General features: G+C 37.0%; 1 protein-coding gene across 6 annotated transcripts in view; it reads left to right on the forward strand.

The window, feature by feature from the left end:
• Positions 1–22008, forward strand: part of insyn2ab (inhibitory synaptic factor 2Ab) — a 206962-nt gene that overhangs the window by 110751 nt on the left and 74203 nt on the right. For all 6 annotated transcript variants that reach the window (XM_073928639.1, XM_073928640.1, XM_009293154.5 and 3 more), the window contains one exon: positions 17203–18286. In XM_073928639.1, coding sequence (XP_073784740.1) covers positions 17208–18286 — 1079 coding nt within the window. In that variant the 5' untranslated portion in view covers positions 17203–17207. The remainder of the gene's footprint in view (positions 1–17202; positions 18287–22008) is intronic.

A 22008-nucleotide genomic window follows, 5' to 3' on the forward strand; every position in this document is an offset into this window, starting at 1 on the left:
AGTGTGAACTCCTGAAGTTCTGTTGAACATAAAAGAAGCAAACCTGTCACCATTGACATAAATAGTCAGAAAAAAATTGAAGTCAATAGTTACAGGTTTCTGACATTCCTTAATATATCTTTTTTGTGTGTAATAGAAAAACATAAATATAAACTTGTTTAAAACAAGTCAAGGTTGCAGTAAAAGATAAAAAAAAAAAATCTCTTTAATCTGAGACACGGTGGCGTCGTGCAGCGTTGTCGCCTCACAGCAAGAAGGTTGCTGGTTCGAGTCCCAGCTGGGTCAGTTGGCATTTCTGTGTGGAGTTTGCATGTTCTCCCCTCATTGGCATGAATTTCCTCTGGGTGCTCCGGTTTCCCGCACAGTCCAAAGACATGCGGTATAGGTGAATTGAATAAAATAAATTGGCCGTAGTTTATGTGTGGGTGTTAACGTGAGAGTGTATGTGTGCTTTCCTGTACTGGGTTGTGGCTGGAAGGGCATCCACTGGGTAAAACATATGCTGGATAAGTTGGCGGTTCATTTCACTGTGGCAACCCTTGATTAATAAAGGGACTAAGCTGGAAGGAAAACAAATAAATGAGTATCCCTTTAATCGTGCCATACACTGTAAAGGATGTGTTAAGATGCAATAAGCAAAGATTTTATGACAAAATAATAAAACATTTTTGAGATTTCAGTGGTTATTCAGTGCTGTTCAGAAATTCATATTATAATAAACAAAATAATCTTCAAGCATTTCTGAAAAATCTAAATTGTGTTATTTTACTCAAACTTAAGTAGTTTATGCTGCTGTAGTGATGCTGTCAATAAATCAAAATGTCACTGTCAGTTCAGCTTGAATTAGGCAATGGTTAGAGTATAAAAGCGGTCATGACCTGAGAAATCTAAATTCCCCTGATCTTCTTTGACATAAAAGAGGTCATTGTATTCTAAAAGCCTCCAGTAAGTTTCAGAACTCAAAACTTTCTTGTTGGCTTAAAAAAAAACATGCTACATTGAAGCCAATCTGTCAAAACGACAGGTTGAGGAATGTGCCACTTTATTATGTAATCATGTAACTAAACTTTGTAAAAGGAAATCAACAGCTGGTTTTACAACACTACTAGCTTAGTCCCACCCTCTGACTTGTGCATATAGAAGATAAATAATGTGAGAGGCAACATTAAAGATGACTCAATAAAGACAAGTTTTTATGCAGTGCTTCATTAAAAAACGCAGTCTCTGCATTGCATTTCTTCTCATCCTAACAGTAGGAAAATATGGATGTACTTAATGAGATCTTAGTCATGTCATTTTATCACAGATTTGTTTACGCACAAGGCAAGACCAGATTATCAGAAATACTGAAAGTAAGATGATGCTCTGCTGACTACATTGTACCTGACATGTTGCACCTCACAAGTGCGAACGCATGTTTTTATTACAAGCTTACCTTAGCTTAGTTAATACAGATCGTTTAAGGTTTTATTCACTTTTTGATCATCAAATATACCATACAAGAAGAAGATTACATTGGTGGGCACACAGATGTCCTGCTGAACATTTTAAAATGGTTAAATATTCCATTTATGTGCCCGCTCCACCAAATAGTTGATCATATTTTGACTGTTTTAAATAATGGTTTAGACACACAGCATTGTTGGTTTACAAAAGAAATCTAACAAACATAATCCTGTTGCACTACTACAAGCATGTTTAATGAGTATCTGAGATATTTTATGGCATACTTTAAAAAATATCGATGATTTAGTGAATATTTTTTAAATAAATTGGTCTTGCACTTTAGATTTTTTTATAGTATATGTATTAATTTCGGTACTTTTACTATAAACCGGCATATCAACCATTTGGTAGAGATTGATATTTAAAAAATTATGAGATGTGTTGAAAAAATATGCGTTGAATGTGTTAACTAGAAACATTAGGATTTAATAAATGCAATCCAAACTTTTTTTTCTTGCTGGGATAATTAAAGGGGTATGCAGCCAATCACACCAGTTTACTTATGAACCTGTTATCTGCCATGCCTACTCAAAAAGTTTGTTCCTGTGACGTAGTCAAAACAGGTCGGAGCCTATTACTTGTAAATAATGATGTTTTATAAATGTTAATATTGTTGACACTGCTTTGAGTGCACCCAAGAGAGTAGTACAAAATTAAAAACGCAGTTCATTGCCTCTTAAAATGACAAACATGCCTAAACATTCATAAAATGCTGTTATATTTTATTTCGATTAAAAAAATGAATGGTTACATTTTTCCCATTGTGGTTTATGCACCAAACTAATGGTTACATTTTCTTCTTCTCATGCACCCACCACTGACAGTGGTTTAATGACACCCCAGTGTAAATCACAAATCCAAAAGGGGATTCCTCCACTTTCAGTCACTTTAATACTTTAGCTTGTTAGTGGGATTAGCGCCACATTTCACATTCACAGCCCCTCGCACAGAGCTGTGGTAATAGCAGTCATTTGATCCCATGCACTCCTTACATGGCTTGCTGATAAGTCTGTAAATCCAGTGTTACAAACTAGTGCACCTTCTCTGTACCAGCCAGTGACCAAAGGCAATATGTTGCTCAGTGAAGCCTGAGACAGTAACTCCATTTGAAATGATTTAGGATTTTTCCGCTAGTTTTTACTATCTTGACATTCTGTGAAAATAAAACCAGACAATTATATGTTTTTTGTATCAAATATGTTCCTCATTGTAGTTAAACGACTTTAACATTTTTAACCAAATTACATATAAATAAATTAATAAATTATATGAATAATAAATTAAATGTAAATACATTTACAGTGGCACATTTTCCACACTGTAATGTGTTTCATATTTACAAAAGGGAAGAATTCTTTAGAAATATATAATATGCTTTCTTTTGGATTAAAATTGAAATTTGCTTTCTCTAGCAAGATGAGAAGAGACAGGAAAATAATCTCATTTATTTTTACACAAATTGGGGTGTTGGCTATTCATGAAATTTCAAAGTTGTTGAGTTACAAATATTCTAAAACACAGTATTAAAAAATTAAATCAGATAACTGTAAAGAGCACTGATTAAAATATGAGAACACTATCAGATTCCTTCTAGTTATTAATGTTAATTTGGCAACTACTGCATTTTCTTTATTTTCTAAATCAGAGCACCAAAATATTTAGCCTTAGCAAAAAAAGCTGTCCATTACAAGTCTGTCATTAGAATATTGCACCTTTACATTATCACTTCCTCATTCAAGGCCCTTCTATATAAATAAATAAATAAATAAATAAATAAATACATACATACATACATACATACATACATACATACATACATACATACATACATACATACATACATACATACATACATACAAAAGAGGACAGGATGATGTGGAGAAATGAAATTGACAACCAGTAAAAAAAATGAGCAGGATATGTTTCTGCTGTGTCTCAGTGTTTAAGAGACTGATCTGCCGAAGTGTAGTGTGAACCAGGTTTTAGGTTTTCAGCCAGCAATATTCATGCAGGTCAGTGAACCTCCTGTTTCACGGTAAATGAAACGGAAGCTGAAAACATTGAAATTATGAAATGGCTAGGACAGGGTCCTGACCTAAACCTGATCAAAAATTTCTTGAAATCCTTGGCAACAAAGTTATGCTTAAGAATTCCAGTATAGTCACCAAACTGTGATGGAGACTGAAGAAAAACTGATTAAGATCACATTAGTTTACTAATGAAGCCAGTCAAAGCAAGGGCCTCTCCACTCATTTCTGACTGCTATAACCTTCTGAAACTGTATTTGTTGTTTAATTTGGAATTTAATTATTTTTTGTACCATTAATTTGGTCTTCTTGAGCATAACATTTTAAATATCTCCTACTCAGGAGTGTCAGGACTAATTTGTACCTTGTTTGTAAAAAGGACCATATATGTTAGACAGGAGTGTGAGGACTTTTGGTCTCCCAGCGAGCAACCTTCCAGTGACTCATAACTTTTTACTGTACCGCAGTGTCAGTGCTTTCGGGTTTCAGACTGTGCAACCATGTGGTGACAGCGGAAGGCAAAGGCAGCTCTGGAAAATCATTAGATTGTTTTTCACGTTAAGGTTTGGTGCTACAAGCAGGGCTCAAAGCCCTTTGCAGAATAAAAGACAGAGATTACAGCTCTCCCAATATTAATGACTGTTGCACCACATGCAGCTTGGGATTATCATAAAGGGAGGAGGGGGAGAGGATAAAAAGGGAAACATTTGACTGGCTGGGGATATTATGCTATACTGTGTGCTTTTGGAACAAACAGTGCATTTATAAATCACAAACACGCCAAGGTTTTTCAAATAAATAGCTAGAAGCCAGCTTCTTTTTTCAGGAACTGAAGTTAGTGACTCACTTCATGTTAATTTTTTAATGTCGAATAATTGCATGATGAATAATGTCAAAGGTAAGATCTGAGTAACAGTATGGAGCCAGGTCAGCCTTCATTTTTGCCAGCACTGAACTCCAATGTTAATCAATGGTCACGAGTCACAAAAAAATACGTCAGCTTGTGACGTCTGTGACATTTCCAACAATATTGTATTACAAAGTGGTCAACCTTTTTTCAAAGGCACATAATGAAATATGTCAGTTTAGTGTGTTATCAAAAGAGCAACAGACAGGGACGGCTCAAGACCTCAGCCTGATGCAGAAGGACAGTCAGTCAGGTGCTGTTTTATCTATGGCAGAGGCAGTAATGCATCCATCCGGTTTCTCTCTCTCCCTCTCTCTCTTGAATCTTGCATAGACTTCTTGGTGGGGTGAAAGCTTGCTGGTAGTTGGTTGATTGCTTCCCTCACAGATATTTTTTTTAAAGGCAGCATCGTAGAAATAAAAAAAGGAAGACAGGAAATCAAGCTATCAAATCAGCTCAGTTCAAAATGATGGTTTCAACTAGACGTGATATTAAGAATCTCTAAAATATGCTGCATTCTCTACCACATCTTTAATAGTATGCAAAGCATCTAGAAAAACATTACAACAAAAAACACAATGAATTAGATTTTAATATATAAAAGTTGTGCCTACACTCCACATTATATAAAATATATGATGCATATTAAATTTTATAGGCAATCGCTCTATGTTGTCTCTAAGCGTTAGCACCATTTGCCTTCTAAATGTTACAACGCTTCATTCACATATCATGCTTCATTTGCATTACAAAACATGAATAATATTTGTAGGTTTTTTTTACAACAGCTGAATACAATTGCATACAATAAAGCTCCTGATGCACGCACCACAATAAAACCAGCTTGTGTGGTTATATCACTGCAACGTAAAAGGAATACTAATTATATCTCTGTGCTAAAAAGTCATATCAGCTCACAAATCCACAGCCAATCTTATTATCCTCCTAAAATCAGGAGATTAGGACAGATTTTTGGTTTGAAGTCCCTTGTGAAACTGACCCCTAAATCTAAGGTCTCTTTCAGTGCAGATTATCAGGCTGTGCTCCAGGTTGATATGATTTAAAACACTGAAGCAGGCATAAATGAGACCTCAAGCATAAAGAAACATCGGGCATTGAAAATGGATGTTTTGTACAAGACATTGTTTGGAGTTTTGGCTTTCCTGCCTATCTAAAGAAGAGCCCTGAGAGCTTTACATATCAGTAGTACCTGCTGCTGGTGATAGCTATCCATAGACATGACCGGATAAAGGTGTGGGTTAAATTAATAAATAAATGTGGAAAAACCTAGAAAAATGCACATAGCTTTAGAGTTAAAGGCTGTTTCTTTTTCACAGTCATTTTCAATAGGACCAGTGGGCCTGTTTGAACTGACATGCTGCTAAAGTGCATGAGGAGAGTTAAGAGGATTACTTTTGCAATTTTAGATTCAATGCATTACTCATAATCCTGGGGTTGACGGTGGCCAAATTGTCAGGGTTGAAGGGGGACCTCTGTGTGTGTGCTTTAAAGACAGAGAATGAGAAAGGCAGATTTGGTTTAAAGTGATAGTTCACACAAATTTTGAAGAATTGTGCTCACTTTTTTTTTTATTCCATAAAGATTTTAACACTGATGAAGGATTAAAAAGTGCTCCGAACTTGTAAAGACAAAAATTGAATGGGATAGTTCAACCAAAATGAAAATTTGCTGTTAATTTACTCAAGCCGGCCTTCACAGTGGCGCAGTGGGTCACAGCAAGAGGGTCACTAATTTGAGTCTCAGCTGGATCAGTTGGCCCTTCGGTGTAGAGTTTGCATGTTCTTTCTGTGTGTGCGTGGTTTTCCCCACAAGTCAAAAGACTCGTGGCATGAGTGAATTGGATAAGCTAAACTATCTGTAGTGCATGTATGTGAATTAGTGTGTATGGATGTTTCCCAGTGATGGGTTGCAGCTGGAAGGGCATCCACTGCATAAAACATGCTGGATTGTTGGTGGTTCATTCCAATGTGGCGACCCTGGATTAATAAAGGGACTAAGCTGAAAATAAAATGAATGAATGAATTTAATCAAGCCATACAAGATTTTTTTTTTTTTAACTGAAACTATACTTTATTGATTGTTGAAATAAAAGTCTGCAATTACATTGAATTTTAATGTTGTATATTGTTCTGTTTTGATGGATTTTGACTTATTTTTTTAATTAAAATATCTCTTATGTACTTATGTTTTCCCTAATGTAAGAAGAATGTTCAAATTTAGTGAAATTTTAATTTTAAGTAGTAACATGGACCGTGTCATGTGTCACCATACTAATGATGTCACACCTTCGATTTTTGGATTGGTTTTGTATAAAACAGAAAAACGCCAAAGTTAAAATGTTGTGCTTTTAATTAGACGGCACAGAGCAGCACAGAACCTTAAAATGTATTTAGTATGATGGTATAGCACTAATCTATATTTAGTATGATGATATAGCACTAATTCTTAACCTTCCACCCGAAAGCATCATAATAAAAGCTCCGCTGCTTTTATGTCATGTCGTACTCATCTCTTATCAGCAATTGCTTCAGCAGTTACATTTCATTTTTACATCTTTCAGGCTGCAGCTGCTGTCACACTACACATTTTGCCCCGCTGACTTCCATTCATATGCGTCAGAATTAGCCAGACAGGAAATGCAATCTTATGTGACAGAAAGTTCAAGAAACCCTAAAGTATTTTCTTTTAAAATTTTAACAGATTTGAGTGTTAAGCATCAATTAAGTCAAAGTTGCAGTCACCTGTCAGATTTAATTATGGGGAAAACTGGTTAATTTTGAGCTTTTGTCAGTTAATTTTATCTTCCGTGTTTAAAATAATTTTTGAGGTGGGATCAAAATTGGTGTTGTAGCGTTCATCTGCCTGTCCAGAGATGACGTTCTTATTATTATTCATAGCGGAGTTTATCCTAAGTGAATACCCTGCTTCTTGATTATTTATGAGAACCCTTGCTTTCTGATGACAGACCTGCCAAACTGTGAGACTGCAGCCACACACGGCACACAGTTTTTAACATGTGTTTGTTGCCATGATACACAGAATTTGTTGCATGGCTTTCCTCTCTATGCTGTCCGGGCTGCCGATACAGCCAAGCTGTTTGTGTGTTTGTGTTATCAGTTGAGTTTGTTACCATTCAGACACATCGCCTATATCTGTGCTGCTGTGTACATATGGCAAATATGTTTAAAACCATCCACATTAACGGCAGGGTTAATTGTTGAAATAGACAGGGCAAGAGACCTGCTGCACTGCTATCCACTGTGTCTGCATTAAGATCCGGGATTTCAGGAGGAGATAAGTCCTCCTCATTTAGTGTTTATTATAAACATGATTATCTTTATGATTATATAACAAATTGTGGTTATGTTTAGCCTATATATTAAATTAAATTACGAATAACAAATGTAGCAGGACATTACATTTACTTACTGTTTATTTCTTTGCATTTTAACCTTGTCTACTATTAAATCATGGGTCTCCTCATGTTTTGTGTCTGATTTTGTGTGCCAACTGACAGTTGTTTGCTTCACTCTCCTCTTTTTTTCCCCTGCTCTGGCAGCCACGCCCACTGCGCCCTCTGCTCACAGAGCTCCACGACCATCTTCTATATGTAAAGATATTTGCGTATTACTGTAAATCCTGTGTGTAGTAAGCAGTGTGTAAGCAAGGCGCACAACTAACGTGCTCTGCACTGGACTATACTCTTGCTTTGATCTGGTTTATCGAACAGTCTATTTTAGTTCCTCAAAATAGCAACATGCCAGCAATGCGCCTTAACACGCCTCCTTTTTTAGACCAGAACACCTATGGGCGCACATATGAGCGCAAATGCATTTGCTTTTTAAACAGCATTGTGCGAAACGATTTAATGACTGAATATGCCAAGCTGAATATGATAGGGCCCTAGGAGTCTTATAAAATGAACCTTTTTCAAAAAAAGGTGGTGTTCCTTTGAACACTTCAAACCTGAGAATTTGATCAGTCAGATTTAGGAGTGAATCATTCAGATGAATTAACCATTAACTTGAAAGCCTTTAAATGAATTTTTATTTGCTAAACTGGACATTATTACATCACTGGACATTACTACATCACTTTAGTATTTAGTACTACCCATGAATCATCCAAGAAGAGTAAGAGCTATATTTTCCTTGAATAACCACCTACTTAGTTCATAGTTCATAAACTTTTTTTTAATGATAATTAATGATGAATTCATTGCTTTTGCCTAGAAACTACCAGGCTGAGGCTGAGCAAATGATTACAGAATGTAAATTTTTAGGTGAACTATCCCTTCAGGAGACTAGTCTGTATCTTTATAATGTCATGGTATTTTTGCTAAGTGCCCTTGGGAAGAGAATTTATTCACTGCAAACTAGTGATGATGACGGTAATTGTTATCTTCAAGAAATTACACTACTATTACAACACGAAAGTGTCACTGTGGCGTCTGGTACTGACCACTGACACTTTTCAGCAGACTAAACAGAATCGGTTCCACAAGTGTCCACCATTACAGTTTGAAAAATTGCCTGAATGAGGCTTTGAATGCCTTCCCAGGACATTTCAGAAACATTTCCCTAAATGCTACGACGAGTCCTCACAAATGACCCAAAGAGTGTTTTCAATCCTAATCATAGTTGCGATTCAGTTGGCACTTACGAGGCACGCAGGTGAGCCACTACCATGTGGATTTAATTAAATTACAGAATCAATGAATCAATCAACCATCGCCATCTGTTTAAGGACAGATGGTGCTATAAATCAGAGATCGGTGTGAGTGCAGATGCTACGCGGGATCTTAAGATTTTGACATGTGTATAGAAAATATTATTCTGACAAGTGATTCTGTATTTTAAAAGCATTTATCTGTAAGACACGCAATAGAAACTGTGCAATTGATACAAACACCTTTTTTGGTCATGTGCCAAATGCATGTTTCTTGGTGTGCTACATGGCCTGCTGGGTAACAGTTCACCATGTAGTCCACAACTCTGCATGTTCTGCAAAAGTGCACATCATGTACGGGCATGTAAACTACTCTTCCGAGACCTAAAATGATGAATGGCTTCACTGACATGCACAATACCACTGACACCAAACCACAAACATTTGCCATTTTAATTCACTGGATGTAATGTAGCTCATATTTTTAAATTAACAGGGTTAGTTTAGTAATAAATATAGTGTTAAATTATAGAATGAGTTTTATTAAACCGCTATAATGGGTTTTTGAAAATGACCTTGCACACAGTGTGTGACACAGCACTAAGTGAAAGAAAACATCCAGCTGAGGTTTAAATCTGAAAGTGCACTGTGTTAAACCTATTGATTCTTTAGTGAAATGGGTGACTCAAAGTAATCGTGTTGGGTTCAGATCTTTTTGACAAAGAGAGAGTATTTCGGCAAATATGTAGTGCCAGATCTGGTAAAACGTGAACGTGCCTTTCCCTTCAGACATTAGTGGAGGTGGGGGATCATGATACGAAGATGACAATCACTGACTGGTAGAGATTCGGCTGTGGGGAATAAATGTGGGGTTAAAGTTAATTTTCACAACAATACCACAGTATAGCCAACATAACGCTGTGTTTGTTCCTGTCATTTTTCAGATTTTTGATACAATAACCTACTTCATTGCAGGATTTGTCATCCGTTTACTATTTGCTAAAGGAGACTATTATGTCTGAGACTTAGTCAGACTTTGACAAGGACTTTGTCAGTAACTGTTATGCTGTGTTTACACTAGACGCAGAGTGTGCGAAAAAATCACTATATTATTGTGTAAATAGACGTGTGAACATTTTGAGTTTACTCGGTTCATTCTTGCATCAAATCCGCTTCATTCACACATCAAATTCACTTTACAATAGATGCAAATTCATGTCATGGGCTGGGCTTCTGTCTGCCCAGTGACTCTTTGTTGCTAAATGGCTAACATGGATTTTATTGAGAGAATAGCTGTGTTTTTGTGCTTTAGGAAGGCTGATAAACAGCATTGATTCGTTTGGAGCCATGTCTGAGTCCACTAGATCCATTCAGAGGTTCATTCAGCTCTGTGAGTTCATAAACTCCTCCAGAAACTATACCTGGAAGATGGAAGCTTTCAGCGGAGCTTCCGACTGAGCTGAGCCCAGTTTGATAAACTGTTGTCCGGTGTCGGGAAGAGGATTTTCCCCCAGGACACCAACAACAGGTGCTACGTCATAATCATGCTCCTACAAGAGAAAGCTCCTGATTGGTTAACGGGGCACGTATGTTCGCTGAAGTTCAGATTTTCCAACTCGAGTATTTCCCTCGTTAGTGTGTCAATTGCGCAAAACGCTCAACTTGATCCGATTCATTCGTGTGAATTGCATCATTCACATCGCCTCATTCGTCAGTTTCATGTCACAGGATGTCTATTTGCGTCTTCGCATTGACCTAACATGTAAATCACTCGCACTTGACGTTTCACCCACGTCTTGTGTGAATGCAGCATTACAATTCATATGGACCAGCTTCTTCTTCCTCCGGATCACAACATGTAAGTGTAATTATAATTGTTGCCTCCTTACAATAGCTCTGCGTTTTGTGTAGTTTGCAAAATATGTATTTAATAATGTGTTGTAACTTGTAATAGTTCCACGCGGCTTGTAATCATTCATCTATTATAGATCAGTGCTTGTACTGTATCGCTCAGGTTAAATCTATAAGCGGCTTTTTACATATTGCATCCAAAACCATGTTAATAATGTGACACGTGCTTTTTCCTTTACCAATTTAAATGCATTGCCAAACTTGTTATCCTCTGCCGTTTGTCTTTGCTATGGCCACCATCAGGTGTTCCTCACATGTGCTGCATGGTCAATTTGCAAAATAGTTCCACTTGGGGTAAGGATTAAAAGTGGAGTAACATGCTGGTGCTTAATTGCATTGCTTTATTGCATTCCTGCATTGGACTCTCACATACTCTGCTACTTCATAACCGTGGTGGGCGTTTCTCTCTGTTTCGCGCTGAACCCAGTAGACCAATCAGAACAGACTGGGTAATCAAACCAATCACAGTCGATTAGCCTAAGGAGGGGTAAGAAGGGGATAAGGAGGGATTTGGGAACAAATGATTCGCTGAATGAATCAAATGGGAGTCATTGGAATAATTAGGTAAAAATAATATTATAAGACAATGAAAGTTTTTTTTTTTTGACGCATATCAACCTGTTGTTGGAGACCCCAAAACCAAAATATGACCTTTTACAGTGCAAAATAGAGGGTCTTTAATGTATTCAAATTTATATTCACTTTTAATTGGGTATTAATTATATTTAAGTGTAGTTTTATGTTGAATCTTGATTTTTTTAAAAAGAAGATTGAGCTGCATTTTTTTTATTTTCAGTTACAGTGTGCATTTTTAGTTTCAACTAAAATCTATTAATTTAAGTCTACAAATTTTTATTGAATTAAATTTAAATATTTTAATACTCTCATCCTTTCCAATTACCAAATGTATTTTTAGTACATTTTAAGATGATTTTAGATAGTCAATGTTAATTACCCTTTGTCAACAAAGATAAAAAGGAAATCTATAAAATGTATTAAGAAACAAAATGTGTACAATCAGACTGAAGTAATTGACCCTGTTTGGGAATCTCTGCCATTAAACACAGCATATTCTGCAGCCTGGCTGTAAGTCCCCACCATATTAGCTCCAAAAATTGACAGGGCACCAGGCTCATTATTTTGAGATGCTGATTGAATCGTTAGAGGGGGCAGTTCAATGACTCAAGGAGGATGAGTGTTATCACTGTCCAGTCAGATAAGCTTACGAAGTGAAAATCAGACACCGAAAGACACTGCTGCTGCCTGACGGATGACAAGGTGTCCATTTGTATTCTTCCCTGTTACCAAGCCTGCCAGAGATTGCAATGGCTAATAGTAAATGATGGACCACAGCTGAGTGAAATGAATATGATACAGAATGAAAACTGTCCTGCCACTATATTTATATACATGCTGATACATTTGTTTTACACTGTATAGTCTAGTTTTGACAAGTTACAAATTGTGTTACCAAGAAATGTATGTGCCCAAATATGTTAGTGATCTGACATCTGAGGCCTTAAATAGTTGAGATGTACTTTAAACCGTACTTAATGGGGCATATTTGGTGAAATCTCAAATACTTAAAGTTCTTGAGACTTTTATTACATTATGTTGATGTATTTCCAACTAAAACACAAAATTGAGAGAGGTCAGGCTTTCTTGTGCACATCATAGCAAACTTTATGTATGAGCTGCATGGCTAAGGATATTAATATAGAGTTGCATTGAAAGCACTAACATTGAAGGAAACAGAAGGATCACCATTCCAGTGGTGGTAGCAAATGGTTGGACTTTGATATAAGATTACCAAAACAAACATTAATTTTCAGTGGCTTAACTTGCTCTGATTAGTTATCCATCTTAAGTATACCAATGGGAGCAAGTAAAATAAACATTGCAAATTTTGATTTCACGCAGACTTTAAAGGGGACCTAATATGCAAAAATGGCAACAGTGTGTGAATAAAGCCAACCTCGAATGCTAAAAGTTAATTATTCTTTCATTCATTATCTTTTCGGCTTAGTGCCTTTACTAATCAGGAGTCGCCGCAGCGGAATGAACTGCTAACTTTTCCATTATATGTTTTACGCAGCGGATGCCCTTCCAGCCGCAACCCAACACTGTGAATCACCCATACACACTCTTTCACACACTACGGCCAATGTAGCTTATTCAATTCACCTATAAAATAAGTTTTTGGGCTGTGGGGGAAACCAGAGCACCTGGAGGAAACCCACACGAACACGGGGAGAACATGCAAACTCCACACAGAAATGCCAACTGAGCCAGCTAGGTCTCGAACCAGTGACCTTCTTGCTGTAAGGCGATCGTGCTACCCACTGTGCCACCATGACGTCCTGAAAGTTCATTAATTCGTTAAATTTTTTACAACTAGACTTAAAATTCTCCCTCTGTACATGTCATCGGAGGCGGGAAAGTCTCATGAGAAGCAGCCGTCCACCATTAGAGTTTTTACACCATAAATGTTAAAGATAATATCATCATTATAAATGTGGAGTTTAAGGATGCACAAATGAATGTAGTCTCCATAGACTTACACACCTCATTTTGAGCCACTTATTATTATTATTTTCTTATGTTTTCATTTAGATAGACAGGAATAACACTTGAATCTGCTGCTATGCTAACACACAGGCCTTTGTAGCTCCAGCCTCTTTTGAAAAGAGCAGAATCTTATTCAAATTTAAAGTGACAGTCACCAAAACAACACAATTTTGATCAAAGCCTTAAAGGGAAGGTTTCAGAGTTATAAAACAATATTTATTTGGGGTATTTGGAGATGAACCTTCACATCAAACATCTTATTTTACATTTTATAAAAAGCTGCCCCTTTAATATTAAACTATGGACATAAGTGATATTTCAAATTGTGCAGTTTCAAAGAACAATTTGTGCTCCTATTTTTAAATGAAGCCAAACATCTAGCGCTGACTAAACCCAACTGTGTTGTCACCTTGTGTCAGCTTGCATCTAGTGCCGTCTGGACTAAAAAGCTGCACATGAACACACCAAACAGATGGCAGCCAACTGAGATGAGAGTGGGCTTGCATGAGAGGATGTGTCTTTCCGCACCCAGAGGGGCAGTATCTGTTTTCTTGTTTCATTAAGGGAAACTTGCATTTTTGACTTGCACTTTCAAAAAGTAATCAAAGCAGCATTCGTACCATTTTTACAGTACTTTTCACTCACCCACAGAGGGATTCACTCTTTTAAATATCACTGATAAGCTAATAATCCATATAATTTGCAAATATTTAAGAAGATTAGTGAAATTTCAGCTGGCCTATTTGTATTCCTTTCTGACTTGTTTACTTGCTACGTCAATTCAGTTTTTTAACTTGTGCTCTGATTTTTTGCTAAATAACCAACCAGAATGCTCTCTTTAGCTGATTCTACATGCTGAATTGGGCCAACGTGATTTGACATCAACCTGACAAGAGGTGGTGTGTGAAACAGCGTGTAAATATGAAGACTCCCCAATTCATCCTTGTGAAATCTTTGTGGTATTCCTCCCCTAATATTGTGAGGGAAAAATATTTTTTATTTATTTAAGAATTTAATTTAACATTTAAATGTAAGAGTTTCATCTCAAATCATCATTTAATTCTTACAAACAAGTGCATGAAGTCCTGCTGTTGTTTTTGTTTATTCTCTTTCTCTTTTATTTTTTGCCCTCTTTTCTGACTGTGAAACAAGTCCTCATTTTTTTCAACTGTAATATCTGGTTGTAGGCTTCAGTATCCATTTATTGAACGTAAAAGGTTATGTTTTAACCTTTTTTCTTTAAAAGTTTAATGCTTCAGCTTTCAAATATTTAGTAGCGAGCAAGCTGAAATCCTGTGGCCATTTACTCTTAAGTTAGGTAACTTGTTGGATGGTGCAGTCACCCCTAGAATATCACTTAGAGTGGTGTATATTTATATTTGGCTTGTGTGTGCTCTATATTGTGTGCATGCAGTTGGAGTTAAATGCAGAGCACAAGCTCCTAAAATGGCTCACCGTACCTTGGCTACATCACTTTGCTTCATTTCATTTTAATACGTCAGAAATCCCCTAGAGAACCATGTAGTAAGCAACTATGTAGTCAGAAACGGGCACATATAAATCAAAATGTAATACTTACTAATCAAATTTGTTTAGTTAAAATGAAAAGTCCAAGAAACCTTTGAGTATATTTTGGGGATTTTGTGTTGAGCGTCAATTAGGTAAACTTTAGCACCTGTTAGCTTTTATTGTGGATAAACTGTCGTCATTTTTGAGCTTTTGTTAGCCAATTTCATCTTCTAGATTTAAAATCATTATTGGGGAGGGATCAAAATAGGTGACATAGCGCTATCTGCCTGTCCAGTGATTACTTCTTGGTTTCTTGTTAATATTCAGTTTTCTTATCCTATGAGAAGACCCTGCTTCTTAAATATTCATGACAGCACGTGTTTTTTTTTGTCTTGAGAGCTGTACAAGAATTAGAGAATGGTGGACCTTGTCTTTTATCAGTTGAGGTCGTTACCATTCAGACACATCCCTGTATTTGTGCTGCTGTGTTCGCCCATGTTTACAATCTCCAGATTAGTGGCAGGGTTAATGGTTGACATATATAGGGACACCTGCTGCACTGCTATCCACTGTGTCGGCATTAAGACCCGTGTCTGATTTTATTTAGTCTGATTTTGTGATTCAACTGGCAGTAGTTTGGCCTTTTTTGCTGGCCTTGGCCACTCCTCTCTCTGCTCACAGAGCTCCATGCCTATCATGTAGCATTTCTTTAAATTTAATTCTGAGGTAGACTTGAACTGAATAAGGATGATTTCATGACCCTTTAAGGACATATAGGTGGCTGTCACTTTAAGACAGCTGCACAGATCCCCTGTATTGATCTATTTTATTCTCAGCTATTTATGTTCACTAGTGATTTAACCATCAACATTAACATGTCAAGACAGACATTTTGACATTTTTTTATTTGACATTTAAAGGACAATAAAGTCAAACAACTGGAATATGATTGCAAAATACTCGTGAGAACTTATTTCTTAATGTTTCTTTATCACAGTTTCACAAACTTTAAAAAGCCTTGTACCACAATACTGTATTGTGTATATGTATGGTCATTTACGATTTGCAGTACATTATCTGAAGGCAGTTAGCACCAATGTGGGTCCTTTCCTTGTTTTCACTAGTTTGCAGTCTAAGCAAATTGCATCAAATGGGGTTTGCATCCATCCAAAAATATTGGTATTTGATATTTGGTCGTATTATTAATCTTGGTGTTTAAAGATAAATAAAAATACAGTCTCTCAAACTACATAATTACAAATGACATTGGATTATTTTTGATTCAGCCAAATAGAAATGTAAAGAATATTCAAAAGTAATAAAATATGTATTTTCACATCTCTGTGTGCAACAATCTATCAGAACCCACTTAGAACACCTTTGCAGCCGTATAGCATCACCCTGGCAACCACTCACCCAAGCACTGTCAGGCAGTTTTGCATAGCCATACACGCATTTGAGATGGAAAGCAAATTGGCAAATTGGCAAATTATTCATGGTCCACCGACTGGTAAAGCAGCATTTTTTAGCACACTCACCATCCATTAGATTTTGTGTATATATTCAGCTTCTTCTGGTCCAGTTTGCTGAACAGTGACAACAGCAAAACAACCTATTCATCACTCTTTTCATGCACTTCCACCTATTTTTGATTGTTGAAATGTTGCCATTATATTGTTCCTCCATAATACAGGTGTTCTTGCATGTCAGTATTTGCCATTTAGTTTTAAGTTGTATCTTGTATCTGATGACTCAAAGGCCCTGTTCCGTCTCGCTGGCAGCCAGTGCTTCAGCCCCCATCTCCCATGTACTGGCAGCCTCATTAGAGAGATGAAGCCTTAGTGTAATGAGAGAGCATGAATGCAGGTCGCACTGTGTCAGCTGTGACTTCCACTGCTAAACAAAACACACACGCACAAACAAAAAGAAAAAAAAAAACAAGCTTTGACTGCCAGGATGTTGTGTGCTGAAGAAAAGACAAAACTAGGCCATCTGTGCTTGAGCTGCAATCACCGGCATTATATTATATTAACAGTAAATTCTCTCACCATCCCTCATTCTTTCTCCTCTCTCTTTCCCCCGCAGGAGTTATGGTCAGTAAGGAGGCAGGCCGCTGCACTCTGTCAAGCTCAGAGTCTGACTCGGAGTCTGGTGGTCCTTCGTTGGAGCGGAGCGGAGCAGACGCGGTGCGCAAGCGAAACAAAGCCCTGCAGGTGCGCTTTAAAGACATCTGCGAGGCGCAGAATGAGGTCGCCCACCGAGGTGCCAGGGACCGCTCTGTTTCCTGCAAGGTCATCCACCGGAGGTACATGACCATGCCTGCACGCCGCTCCATCCCAAATGTCACCAAGAGCACAGGTGTGCAAACTTCACCTGACTTGAAGAAGCGCTACCAGACTTTCCCCTTCGAGCGCAAGAAGGGAAACGTCATCAAACACACGGCTCTGGTTGAGAACCACCCAGATCAAAACAATGGCTTTCTGAGTGATGTGAAGGATGGGAAGCGGGGCGCAAGGTGTGACGGGCATGTGCAGCAAACCCGAGTATTGCTTCACACTACACCGCAGTGCAGCGATGCTAAGGACTTATGTGCAGGGCCGGACTGTTCGGATGGAAAACTCTGCCCTGATCTGTCAGATGCAGCTTTGGATCAGTCAGATGCCAATGTCCCAGGGAGTGGGGCCAAGCACAAGGGATTACCTAGTGAGAGCGAGGCAGGAGTAGGACAACAGCCCAACTGTGCCTCCTCGACCACACCGACTCAACCTCTGCCGGTCAGGGGTGACTGTTCAAAGATTTCCGGCCCTATTGCATGGACGTCTTTGACTCAAGTGGAGTGCCCGGAGAGTCCCTCAGGGAGCTGCGCTCGCAAAAAAGACACGGCGCAGCTGAATGGACTGCAGACACAGTCTCAGGCTTTGCCTCATTCGGCGAGCTGTGCTTCCCAAGCTCACATACGGGCCCACTGTCACAGTAGCCAAAACTCGGGCCCCACAGAGACCCAGCAGCAAGGCACGAGGGGGCAGCTGATTGCTCTCCCAGGGGTTGATGGGAACGTAAAAGCAAGGCTTCAAGCCATGGAGACTCTGATCAGCTCTAGTCAAGAAACCATCAAAGTGCTGCTGGGGGTCATTCAGGAACTGGAAAGAGGAGAAGCACAGCGAGAGGGGTGAGTCATCAGTTTTTATGTAACATTTTTACTATTCATCACTGTATTTTATGCAGCTTTGTGTTGCAGACTTGTTTTCTCAATGTGAACAAAGAATATGGCACTTGGTAATCATAAATGAGTAAACAATGTTAAATATCTACAAGAAATGTCTTATATTTGAGTTTGAAGGGTAGGTTTATGTTTAGGGGTGAGATTTAGATTCCGGGAGAAAGGTTTGGGTTGTGGTTATGGGTAATTCCAATGCACCAGTATGTATGATAATTTATTTTCCTTCGGATTAGTCTCTCAGAGGTCGCCACACCGGAATGATCGGCTATTTTTTCATAATGTAAAAATTTAATTACTTAAAAGAATGTGAGCAGTACCACATGTAAATGTTTACACTATACAGCAGTCACACTGTTTTAAAAGTGTAGTTGTGACTAGCATACACCAATGTGTACACCAACATTTTTATACAATAATGCCAACATCATAAATGTAAAAATATTTTAAGTATAATATTTTAGCATTAAAGATCACACCTAAACAAGGGTAATTTAAATGTTAATTAAATATATAGTGGTGGATGATGATACCGTATTCAATAGTGATAAATAAATAAAAATAAAAACTCTAAAATTGATTGTTAACCAATGTGTTACTGATGTGCACCTCTAACTTAAATCAACTCAAGTTAAACCATTTCTGTTTGACATTTAGAAAGTCAGTGAAATTGAAAAATATGCTGCTTTTTTTTAATTATTTTTACATAATAGTTTTGACATACAGTTAAAATCAGAATTATTAGCCCCCTTTGATTTTTTTGTCTTTTTTAAAATATTTCCTAAATGATGTTTAACAGAGCAAGGACATTTTTACAGTATGTCTAGTAATATTTTTCTTATTTAAGGTCAAAATTATTAGCCCCTTAAATCTATATATTTTTTAATATATTTTTTTATATATATTTTTATATTCGATTGTATTCGATAGTCTACAAAACAAACCATCATTATACAATAACTTGCCTAATTACCATAACCTGCCTAGTTAACCTAATTAACTAAGAAAAAATAAAAGAGGGCGAATAATTCAGGGGGCTAATAATTCAGACTTTAACTGTGTAATACAAATAAAAAAATACACATTAAAAAATAATTGAGTTGAATTGCATTTAATGCCAACATTAGCTAGAAAATGTATTTCCTTTAACGATCTGTATTACAGTTTGCCTGTCTACTACACTTAATTGTATGTAAAAACACTTCCCATTAATGTTTTCTTTATCAAATGATCTTTAATTATGGCAATCCACAAATGCACTTCACAGATAATAAGTTATAAATAATACACTATGCAATATTGTTAGTGGCCTGGTGATGGTACCAAAATACAGTATAAATCATTTACAGTATGATGTTGACACTTTTCACTTTCCAGTGTGAGCATTTATGTTTCTGAATAGCTTTAAATGCAGTTGTTTTTGGAAATGATCAAAACACAATGTACCTAGAGAAAACTCAAGCAGGTTTTCTCTAATCCAAATGAATTCAATTAAATAAAGCTTTAAATGTAAATTAAACTGTCTCACCTATTTTCCAGAATGAACATGTTGAACACCCAGAACACTGACATTTGATCTGGGATTAATTAAATGTAACTTCATTTAATTTAGGTATTGTTTCAGTTCACTGTAGTGTTGCTACAAGTTCATAGTAAAAGTTAGACATAAGAAAGTTCAGTTCACGTATGCTAATGTATGAAAAAATTACTTTCAGATGACACTTTAGTTGAGCATGAAGAATTTTCCTCCTTTCTTGCTCTGCAGTTTTTAATACTTCAACAGGAAATGCATTTTAAAAAATTATTCCAAGCCATTTGAGTCAAATATTGTTAGCACGTTTTGTTACTGACAATCAACGTGCTCACATAAATCTCTAGCTCATTCCTTTGAGAAATGAAGCTGCTCTGTGTTATCTGCAGTAGCTAAATGGGGCAGGGCTTTGCTAAGTGTCATTTCATTGTTCTTATTCATTGTTCAAAGCTTGAAGAATAATGTTTGTTGTGCAAAGTGCTAAAGCTACTCCTCTGCTCTACTATACGTCATTTAGCAGACAAGGTCGACAAAACATTTCTAAAATGATCCGCCATACCTGATTTATGAATCACAGGTAGGCGTGAAGTCAGCAGGGAATATGTATTGAATTTCAACAGCTTGAATATTTTAATTTCACTGCATTTAGGTATGAACAGGCACCGTGAACAACATGCACATCTATTTATAACATCTGTTTAAGGCTTTTAAATGTACTTCAGCTCCATTTCCATCTCAGCATCCATTGTAAGTGCCAAAAATTTCTGGGTTATAGGCTGTGGTGACTGTTGAAATTGGAACCTGGGAAGCAAATGAGGTGAAAAGACGCTTCGGTGCCTTTTGAAAGCCACTTGCACAGCAACACAGGGACACTTGAATGTCAGATGTCATCCTGCATTCCCTAATACCTGATGCTCTGCAGGCACAGAGCCAGCCTCACTTTCTCCGTGCTTCCTCTGACGGGCCGCCCTGTGAGAGGAAAGAGCTCGATACAATCAGTGCTCCTCATGTTTAATAATGCCTCTCCATTAAGTGGACGTCTCTTCTGGTTGGGATGCGGGAAGCTTTAGAAGTGCCTGCCTCAGCTGTTGGCCGGACGGGACGTGACAGTTTATTTAGTAAGGTCGATAAGAGCAGGTTCTGGAGATATTAGCTGCTCTTAATCCCTGGTAGGCATCCAATAGGAACGTTAGGAGTTATATAGATTTTTATACATATGCACTACCTCTCAAACGCTATATATATATATATATATATATATATATATATATATATATATATATATATATATATATATATATATATATATATATATATATATATATATATATATTAGTGCTGTCAATCGATTAAAAAAATTTATTAATGGCACCTATTTAAAAAAAATCGCATTTAAAATACTGAAACTTGTAATTTTGGCTATTAAAATGTAAAATTAATGTAAACGCAAGACAAAAACTATTTAAATTCAAAATATAATTGTTATTAGAATTTTTGTTTAACTTGTAACACAGATTTCTTGATGTAAACAACATACCCACAATAAACCATCAAGATCCTGGCTTGACAGCCATATTTATTACAGAAATTAAAACACAGGCATGTTAATGACATTTGAATTTCAAAACCAATAAAAATGCCAATTTCAATGCCAATAAAAAAAAAATATTTCCATGTTGGATTCTAAGTTGACTGCAAAAAAAAAGCCAAAATACAGGCATTACAGATTTGGAAAATGGAAAATTATAATAATAAACTATTGATTACAAACAGTTGCACTTATTGTAAAGTTTTATTGCTTTGAGTTGAGAACATTAAATATAAAGTAGAAACAATTTTGCTTAATCCTCCTTTACATTCATCCAGTTGCTAAGACTAGGAGTATCCCGCAAATGCAGAGACTGCCGGATGCCCGCAAATGAATGATAATCTCTCGCAAACCGGTTGTTAAATACATTGCACACCCCTCTCCACCCTGCGGAGGATTTTCTTTCTGTTCGCCTTGCGGTATCAACTTACAACAGAAGTCGAAAGTTAAAAATGAAACACTCGAAATTGCATGAAACTCTGGATAACCTGTGATGCAATTAATTGTTTTATACTGGAACTTGCCTTCAAAAAGTGCTTCCTTGGTCTTATCCAC

The sequence above is a fragment of the Danio rerio genome, chromosome 17 (genome assembly GCF_049306965.1).
Source record: "Danio rerio strain Tuebingen ecotype United States chromosome 17, GRCz12tu, whole genome shotgun sequence".
Classification (NCBI taxonomy): domain Eukaryota; kingdom Metazoa; phylum Chordata; class Actinopteri; order Cypriniformes; family Danionidae; genus Danio; species Danio rerio.